Genomic DNA, 10,062 nt, shown 5'->3' with positions numbered 1-10,062 from the left:
ATTTCATAGAAGAGATGAAAACCGTTACCCCGACAATTAGGGGTATCCGCCTTAATTAGCAGGTGTTCTTAATTTCTCAATCATTGATCCGAATATATTTCAATCAGAGCTCGACTTCCTGGAAAAACAGGTCTATTGTACAATAGCAGCAACATTCTGGAACCTTACAAAATTCAGTGTATTAGTTCCTTCTGAGAGCATCTAGCTCAGCCAGACACCGCCCGTGAGAAGCAATGTCAGATTGATGAGCATGTGTTCACTTGGTAAAAGAAAACTGAGTTCTCCCCTTTTCACCTGTGAAGTCAGGATGAGGTACTGAAAGGGGGAGAGCATTTATTTTTCTTTTTTTACTCCCATCCCACCTCCCTCCTCTGCACTAATGAATCTGTTTTGTTTTGTTTTGTTACGCATTTGTTTTTTAAGATTCTACATATGAGTGAAGTCATACGGCATTTGTCTTTGTCATTCTGACTTCTTTCACTTAGCGTAATACCCCAGCAGTGATGGCGAACCTTTTGAGCTCGGCGTGTCAGCATTTTGAAAAACCCTAACTTAACTCTGGTGCCGTGTCACATATAGGAATTTTTTGATATTTGCAACCATAGTAAAACAAAGATTTATATTTTTGGTATTTATTTTATATATTTAAATGCCATTTAACAAAGAAAAATCAACCAAAAAAAATGAGTTCGCGTGTCACCTCTGACACGCGTGTCATAGGTTCGCCATCACTGCCCTAGAGGTCCATCCATGTTGTCGAAAATAGTAAGATTTCATTCTTTTTATGGCTGAGTAATATTTCAATTTTATCTTCACATGTCACAATACAAATGAAAATTGCGTTTTATTGTCCCACTACTCCCCTCCAAAGCTATTCTTTTGATAGGCACCCCCATAATGTAAATATTGGTATGCTTGAAAGAGGCTCCTTACACTATCTTCATATTTTTGTATTCTTTTTTCTTTTTGCTCTTCTGATTGGGTGTTTTTTACTTCCTCATATACCAAATCGTTGATTTGATTCTCAGAGTCCTCTACTGTTGAATCCCTGTAAGCTATTCTTTATTTCAGTTAGTGTATACTTAATTTCCGACTGGTCTTTTTTTATATCTTTGACATTCTCACTAAGATCCTTGAAAGTCTCAGTAAGTCCCTTGAAACTCTCATTAAGTCCCTTGAAGTTGTCATTAAGATCCTTGAGTAAACTTATAACCACTGTTTTGAACTCTGTATCCAGTAGCTTGCTTGCTTGCTTCCATTTCTTTCATTTGTAACATGTTTCTTTGTCTTTGCATTTTGGCTGCTTCCCTGTGTTTGTTTCTATGTATTAGGTAGAGCTGTTATATCTCCTGAAATTGGTAGTGGGCCTTGTGTAATAGGTGTCCTGTAGGGCCCAGTGGCTCAGCCTCCCCAGTCACCTGAGCTGGTCACTATAGGTGCACCCCTGTGTGGGCTGCATAGTCTTGTTGTAGTTAATTGGTGTTGGTGTCACTGGGAGGAATTGGCCTCCATTCCAGTTGGCTGTGAGGACCAGCTGCATCTACAGTGGAAGAGCTGCTATGCAGGAGACACCCCTGTGGAGCAGGACTTGCTTCTGTGGGGCTTTGGTGCTCCCTGAGTCTGCCCCTTGCGTGTGTTGTGTGTCACTTGTGGGTGTGTAGAGTTGTAATCTGGTATGGTCTGAAGCTGTCTACAGGGTACACTGTCTGTGGGGCCTCTTGGAAGGTGCAGAGTTAGCCACTGCCTGGGGCCACCCGGCAGGAGGTACAGAGAGATCCGCAGATGCCTGCTATTTGTATTGGGCTAGGAAGTGCCCAGGCGAGGCCCAGCTGTGAGGCAGGGCAGGCTGGTGCTAGTGCTGGGTATTGGGCCTTTTATTGATAGGTTTGGGGCATGCTGACTCCAGCTGCTGCTTGTTCAAGAGATTTGAGCAAAGCGTGAAGCCTGAGCCAGGACAGGCCTTTCATATGGAAAAGCAGCTGCAAACAGCTTGGGTGGGACTGCAAATTGGGTTGGGTGGGGTCTCAGGGAATCACCAGGGCCAAGCGAACAGTGGGCCACACTGATGGAAACTCAGATATGGCCGCTAGTCAGCTCTCCGATGGGGGAGGTCCCAGCATAGGAACAGTGACCCCTGTGGGCACCCTGTCTGGGAGAAAGCTGCCCCTGAGTTCCGGCCCCAATGCCAGACAACCCAGTTCCTCCCTGTACGTCCCTGGATTTCCCCAAAGCCGTAGCCCGGCGCTGGAGCTAGGAGGAAAAGACCACGTAAGCTCGTTTGTGGGCCGTTTAAGAGGAACACCTGGAATTCCATCAGCCACAATCCCCACTGGTTTTTACAGCCCAAAGTTACGGGGACTTACTCTTCCCAGCTCTGGAACCCTGGGCTGGGGTCTGGTATGGGGCTGGGACCCCCTGCTTCTCACTGGAGGCCTTGGAGATCTCCCTCCCGATTAAAGAAACACCATACGTGGGTGCCCAGCCTTTAATCGCCTCCGCCCCTCCTACCAGCCTCAGTGTGCTTTCTTGTTTACTTTTCTTCCATTCAGGCAGATTTCAGGTGGTTCTGAGTGATGGTTGTTCTGTGTTTTAGTTGTAATTTTTTTTTTTTTTATTGCTTAAAGCATTACAAAGGGTATTACATATATGTCCTTTTTTCCCCCCCATCCTTGACAATACCCCGGCTTCCCCTACCCCCCAGTGTCTTATGACCATTGGTTATGCTCATATGCATGCATACAAGCCCTTCAGTTGAACTCTTAACCCCCTCCCTCCTGTCCCCCAACCCTCCCCGGCCTTCCCGCTGCAGTTTGACAATCTGTGTGAGGGAGCTCTGCCTCTGTATCTACTATTGTTCAAAAGTTTATAATGGTCTCTATTATCCATGAATGAGTGAGATAGTTGTAATTTTTTTAAAAAAATATATTTTATTGATTTTTTACAGAGTGGAAGGGAGAGGGATAGAGAGTTAGAAACATCAATGAGAGAGAAACATCGATCAGCTGCCTCCTGCACACTCCCTACTGGGGATGTGCCTGCAACCAAGGTACATGCCCTTGGCCGGAATCGAACTCCAGACAGCGAGTAACAGCATTTACCTCCACTGCCATCTCGGTTCTCTAATTTTATTTTTCAATTACAGTTGACAGTCAATATTAGTTTCAGATGTCCTTTCCACCCAACTCCCCAACCCCCTCCCTTCTGGCAAACCTGTTTGTTCTCTGTGTCTATGAGTCTGCCTCCTTTGTCAGAAATTGTCTGTATTAGGGATGATTTATTTCTGGGCTCTCTATTCTATTGATCTATAGATCTGTTTTTATGCCAGTCCCATACTGTTTTATTGTAGCTTTATTGTTTGATATCAGGGATCGTGATGTCTCCCACTTTGTTCTTTCTCACGATTTCTTTGGATAGTCGGGTTTTTTGTGATTCCATTTAAGTTTTAGGATTAGTTATTCTTTGTGTGTGTGTGTGTGTGTGTGTGTGTGTGTCCTAAGTGAATCTCATTAGAAGTTTAGGAAACCAAACCCTTTGCAATAGCCCTCTCTCTCTGGCCAGTATCAGAACATTACAAGTCTTGTAAGTGGCCTGCAGCTTTCTCTACCTACTTCAGCCTCACAGATGAACGCCATCATGGATGGACCAACTGAATGTGCAAAGTTTCCCCCTTCTACTGTATTTTCCATTTCATTTGTTGTACTCTTCAGGTTTGCTTGGTCTTTTTTTTTTTTTTTTTTTGTCTAAAGTTTTCCCCTAATTGACACCCCCCCCCCCTTGGGTCTTTCTTATACTTTCTCTTTGTTGAAATTCTCCCTAAATACCTCTCCAGTTTGGTGAGCATCATCATGACTGTTTCTTTGAATTCTTTATCAAGCAAATTACTTATTTCCATTTCCTTAAGATGTTTTTCTCGTTCCTTTGAAAGATATTTTGTCTTCTCATTTTGTTTAACTGTGTATGAGGGTTAAGAATTAGACAAAATAGCCCTAGCCAGTTTGGCTAGGTGAGTAGAGCGTAGGCCTGTAGACTGAAGGGTCCCGGATTTGAATTCAGTTAAGGGCACGTGCCTTGGTTGCAGACTCTGTCCTTGGCCCTGGTTGGGGAGCATGCGGGAGGCAACCAATCAATGTGTTTCTCTCACATCGATATTTCTCTCTGTCTTTCCCTCTAAAAATCAATGGAAAAATATCCTCTGGCGAGGATTAAAAAAGAAAGAAAAAGAAAAGAGCTAGACACAATAGTGCTCTCTCCCAGTCAAGGAAAAGTGTTGTGATGTGGTAGACTGTAGGCTGCGTGTGCCAGGGGTTTGGCCAGTCAGGAGGTGAGCTGGTGCCTAAGGATTGCTGGGGAGGGAGGCCGGGTGTGTGGTGATGGTGTGACCCCACTTGCTCCTTGTTCAGGCCAATAGGCTCATGAAACGTAAGCCTGGAACAGACCCCTGGATGGAGCCTCCCCCTTTTCTCCTTGTACAGAAAGTGGCCTGTGTAGGTTATGGCTGTCAGGTGGTTGGGGCCGTTGGTAGGAGCCTAGCGGGTACCTAAGCGTCAGTCTCAGGTGGAGACCCGGGGCCCTGACGTCCCTTTGTTCAGAGGCAGAGGGTTCCCAGCCTGCCTTCTGCTCAGCTCTGCCTTGTCTGTCAGAAACCACTGGTTCAGCCTTCATTTGTCTCTCAGGGATAAAGGATTGTCTGTGTGTGTATCTGAGTTTGCTCCTGGGAGGGGTGAGGTCATGGGACCCTGCACTGCCCCATCCCCAGACCCCTCTAGTGAGTCTCTTTCTGGGAAGAAGCCCATTGGCATTTTAGCAGTTGGGCTTCGGTAACCGGCTTCAAAGTAAGCTCAGAGGCACAACTTAAAAGCAAAATGTTTATTGGAGTGTTGTACAAAAACGTTTCCAGTCAGAAAATGTATATTACAAAGCATTGGAGGGGAAAAAAAAAAGACCACACATTTGGCATGCACCTTAAAAACCACCAATACATCTGAAATGAAAGTGCAGACCCCCCCCCCACCCCCCACAGTTCTGGAAGCCTCCTCCACTGCTAGTTGTGCTGAGGTGTCGGGTTGGATGGGAAACCTGGTGAGCAGCTCTGCTGGGGAAGGTTAGCCCTGCGGGTATGCTAATGTGAACACAACTGCAGGGGCCGCTGTCAGTCTCCGCTAGGAAACTAGCTGAGTGATGACTCCTGGGTGGGCGCCCAGGCTGGCTCTGGACCGGTGCCCTCGCAGACACCTCCCTGCAGGCCGCCCCCTCGCCGCTGCTGGGGGCCGGTCTGGTTTTCCTCTGGGACCAGTGCTGGGTTCAGTCACATGACAAGGGCTCAGACGGAGGACTCACTTCTGCATCATTGTAAGGGGCTTAAAGCTCAGCTTGTTTAAGGACACGTGCACTGTTTCCCAGGCCATGGCAGCAATTTCACACTGATTTCTGCTCCATGGTTCCAAACACTTGATTACGGGTGAGTGTCACCCCCGGGTCCAGATGACCCTCCCCCCTGGTGGCCTGGACCACTTCCCAGCTCCACCCAAGGCCTCTGCCAAGCACTGGGGGGGGGGCTCTCCCTTTCTGTCCATGAGCTTGTAACTGAGAACGACGGTTAGCAAACCACAGACCCAAATTCAAGGACCCAGTTTTGATCTCCCAGATTCCCCCAAAATGTCACTGGATGTCAGTGCCCCTTTTGTCTGGGGTGGGGGGTGCACACAGCCTTCGGCCTCAGGAGCCCTGCAAGCACTCCCAGGAGAGGTTCGGGTGGGGTACAGGGTGCTGCACTGCCAGGCGGGCAAGTTCTCTGGGGCCCACCAGACCCTTCTGTGAGTCCTGGTGACACCCTTCCCTCCTCTGCCTGGGAACGTAGGGTGGCCACGGGGAGGACCCAGATGTAAAGCGAGGGCTATGGGGGAACTCAACACAACAGCACATTTAGGTTGTCAGCCACTGGGGCTCCACCCCTCCTCACTGTCAGCAATTCCCAAGGAAAGCCAGGCCTGGGGGTGTGCGCAGGGCAAATGGGCAGGTGTGCTTCTCCCAGCCAGGGGACCCGCAGGGCCAGCCACTGGGTGCTCTGAGACTGCTGCCCAGGCAGCACGCCACCCTGGCTTGTAGCGAGTGTTTAAGTAAGACTTGAGCTGCCCTTTCTGAAGAAGTGTGCCATCTGCGGGCTCAGAGCTCACGGACAGGCTCCCTGGGGGCTGTCCCCATGACTGGCCTGAGCCATGGAAGCAGGATCGGCAATCTGAGTACTGACCAATGTAAAAAAATAAATATCCATTAAAAAAATAACTTCTGTGTATCTAGGTGGGGGCTGTAAACGGTAGGCTAATGCAGAGAGGGTCACTGGGCAGCCAGAAGCTAGCCTGTGACATGGAACCACCCTAAAGGGGTCAGCTGGCAGTGGCCTGAGTAACATAATTTCCGCAAGAGTTACAGATAGAAGCAAGAACAGTGATATATGTGCAGAATACAGTGCGTCCACAAAAAATGTACACACTGTAATAGCTGATAGCTCAATTTTGAAAATGAAATGTGTTTTAATAAACACTGCCTTTATAATTATTCAAAGTGTGTGTATACATTTTTTGGGGTCACCCTATATATATATATGAGGAGGCGGGAGGCTGGCATTCAGCCCCGGCACGAGGTGTATGTGGGGGGGCATCCAGGGGCTCACCCTGAAGTCAGTGTCTTCGTGACGAGGCACGAAGTGGTTACACGTGGACCTGGTTCTAGAACCTGAGGCGTGTGCTGCCGAGGCTCACACTGGGCCCTCACTGGACCTGGTTGCGTCTTGGGTTGGAAGTGCTCCTGCCCCAGGCTTCCTCCTCTCCTGTCCTACTGGTCTGGTTTGGCAGCCGTCATGGGAACAAGGAGCCCCCACCCAACGTGCCCGGATTGACACGGGCGGAAAACCCTGCTGCCACCCAACACCTTCAGAGCAGGAGCTGCAACAACCCTGAAGCCAGGCGGACAGTAAGACCTGTGACTCCCAAGAGCTCCCACACCACGTTCTGGTGGGCAGAGCCACCAAACCCACTGGGGACACCCCTATCCCACCAGGCAGGAACCTGGACTCTGATTTTGGTTTTTAAAAGCTTAATAACACAAAGGACACCTACTGACTCTGCCATCCCGTTAGACTGGGGAGGGAGGGGCAGTACGTGGACCCCTCCAGACTCCAAGACCAAACCCATCAGCCAGTAGGTTCCTAGGCCTGGAGTTCAACCCACGGGAAACGGGCACCGAAAGACACCTGGACAGTGGTTGGAGGGAGGGCCCATAGAAACCCACTGACAGAACAGAACAGAGACCCACCCCACATCTGGCAGTTTGCTTAAAAATGCTCTAGAAATGTGTGAAGGACTGAAGAAAGCCAATGATATAAAAATAGTCTTCAGTGGCTCTGGGGAAAGATGTGATGAGGCGTGTTCCGTTCACATCACGCGGCAGCCTCTCGAGGTGGTCCTCGGGTCCCCCTGGAGGGAGGACAGCAGCAGTCACGTGGGGCTGGTGGCCCCCAAGCCCCCCGGGAGGGGCTGGGCCAGCCCAGGAAGACCAGCCCCCCACAAGATGACAAGGCTAACGGCATCAGCCACAACTGTCCCTGTTCCAGAACCTTCCATGTCTCCCTTACTGATGTTTTAAGCTACATAACACATCACAATTTTGTCTCAAACACTGTGTCTAACTCGGTGTGGTGCTAGGTTCTCCATCTTCTCCCCAAAGGCCATTATTTAAGTCACCATTCTCCGACCAAAATCATGGTGCCAGAGCATTCTCTGAGACCATGAGGGCAGTCCCAGCGGTGCCACCTAGAGAGGCAGTCCGCTGTCAACACCCCACTCCCAGGGTCCCTGGACTCGTACCCCGAGGTCCACACAACAGGCAAGACCTAGAGGCAAGGAATGCTGCCCCATGGCCACCTCCAGCTACAAACCGCAGGGCCCAGCAGAGCCAGGAGCTGAGGGAGCCTTGTGGTGCCAAGGACCAGCCAGCAGGGCCTGTGGGTGCACGTGTGTGCGTGTATGCGCCCGAATGAGCCCCCCGGGGCCCTACCTGCTGATGGAAAAGATCCTCCTCGCCAAACTCGGCTCCCTCTTCTTCTCCCTCCTCCCCGTTCTCGGTCTCCCGCACCACCGAGGACTGTTTCACCGTTCTGATGGCCACTTCCTGTGTAAGACAAGAGCCATGGCCACCAACCCCTCAGGTGCAGGGGCCCAGCCCACGTTGGTGGCAGTCAACATGCTTGCTCAGGGTGTCACCACACTGCAGAGTGCCATCTGGGGACCAGGCCCAGGGCTGCCTTCACTGGCTCCGCTGGCCGAGGCTCCACCCCAGGGCTCCTTCCTGCACTGGCTGGTGGTGTGGTGTGAGGTGGACAGGGGAGACCCAAGGACTGAGGCAGAGGAACCCCACATCCAAGCCCCAAGCACCCACCTCCCCATCGGCGTTGACCAGGACAGTCCGGAAGCTCTCGCCTGTGCCCCAGCTGTTCTGACTCTTCCACACAAGTGTCGATGGGGGGCTGTGGGCCACCCCTGCACCAGCTGCCCACACCTGGAGACACACAGAGGGCCTCCCTCAGTGCTGTTAACCAGTCCCTTACCAGAGCCCCCCTTTTGATGCACCAGGCGTTTAATCCTTCCAGCCTTTCTGGGTCCTACCCAGAAATGATCACTAGGGTATGGAAGAAGAGACTGAAGTTCATAGTGGCCAAGGACATTCATCTTGGCAAATAGGATGAGCTGGGATCTGAAGCCTGTTAGCTCCAGGGCCCATGCCCATGCCCATGACTGTTATATCTCTTGCCAATTCCCACTGGCCCAGATAGCCTGGACTGACCCACCTCCACCATGGGATCCTGGCGTAACAATTAGGCATTCCAAAGGGCTCTAGGGAGGGCCCAATGGAACTATGCCAGCACACACGTGATTTGTGGCAGCTTTTCTCAAAACCGGGTACTCAACCACTACTCCATCCCCCAAGCCAGGTCCTGCTTCTCCAGCCCCATCACACATTCTGTCACCTATGTGGTTGCTGCTGCCATCCCCCTCCCACTGGTGGCCACTCTCCCTAACCCTGCAACTCCCTCCGCTCAGCCCACCTGCCCTTCCAAAGCCACCTACCGTGACAGTCTGGCCAGCCCGGAGCACATACTTGGGTGTGAACTTGTAGGCAATCTCCTCCCCTTCTAGCACCTGCCTCTTGATCCTCCAGTTCCCCAGAGACTGGTCCTGCAAAGGGGAACTGCCTGAAACACAGCCCAGGCCCAACTGGGGAGCCCTCCGCCCCGGCGGCAAGGCCCCTTACCTTGTCGGAGCTGTTCTTCAGCTGCACAAACTTGCCCTCCAGGTCGATCTCCTCAATGCTAACGCTGCCCGAGGCTGAGGCCTGCTGGGCCAGGTGGAAGCTGCTGCTGCTGCTGCTGCCGCTGCCCAAGCTGATGCCACTGGAGCCTGTGCCCGGTGGCTCCTCTGTCTCTAGCCGCTTCCGCTTGCTGCGGCCAGAGCGTCCCATCATGGACACACTGCTGCCGCTGCTCGAGGTGGCCCTTGAGATGGTGACCCGTGACGATGGGCTGGGGGAAAGCTTCAGCCTGGGGAAAGGGGCACAGGGTGACTGGTGGTGGCACCGAAGCCTGTTGGCTTAAGGTCAGACCAGAAGAGCCTGGACAGTGCAAGGTGGGCGGACTTACTCAGCAGTCCATCCTGACTGGCCCCAGGCTGGCCTCTCCTCCTTACACCTCCCTAAAAACCCCACCCTCCACCTCCCACCCTCTCCCTTCTTGGATCACCCCTCATGCCCCCTGATGTCTCCTCCTAGCCAGCAACCTCCTGCCTCCCCCTCTCCCCACCTCCCCTCACTACCTCCTGCCTCCCCCTCTCCCCACCTCCCCTCACTACCTCCTGCCTCCCCCTCTCCCCACCTCTCCTCACTACCTCCAGCCTCCCCGTCTCCCACCACTCCTCGCTATCTCATGACTTGCTGTTTCACCACATCTAGCATTTATGTCCTGTCAAGCTCCTTAGCATCATATCACTTCTGTAAACAGAAGCGCTCCCCAGC

At 51.6% G+C, this 10,062-nt stretch overlaps 1 protein-coding gene across 1 annotated transcript in view; it reads right to left on the bottom strand.

Moving 5' to 3' along the window:
* Positions 1-4,851: 4,851 nt before the first annotated feature.
* The window catches only part of LMNB2 (lamin B2), a 29,969-nt gene continuing 24,758 nt past the window's right edge, over positions 4,852-10,062 (bottom strand). Inside the window, 5 exon segments of the mRNA XM_014466499.2 lie at positions 4,852-7,472; positions 8,053-8,166; positions 8,434-8,553; positions 9,123-9,230; positions 9,307-9,644. Of these exon segments, the coding sequence (XP_014321985.1) occupies positions 7,431-7,472; positions 8,053-8,166; positions 8,434-8,553; positions 9,123-9,230; positions 9,307-9,644 (722 nt within the window). The 3' untranslated portion in view covers positions 4,852-7,430.

This window comes from Myotis lucifugus, unplaced genomic scaffold (assembly GCF_000147115.1).
Source record: "Myotis lucifugus unplaced genomic scaffold, Myoluc2.0 scaffold_342, whole genome shotgun sequence".
Lineage (NCBI taxonomy): Eukaryota > Metazoa > Chordata > Mammalia > Chiroptera > Vespertilionidae > Myotis > Myotis lucifugus.
Note: the sequence above shows the minus strand (reverse complement) of the source record. Positions and strands in the feature narration are given on the sequence as shown.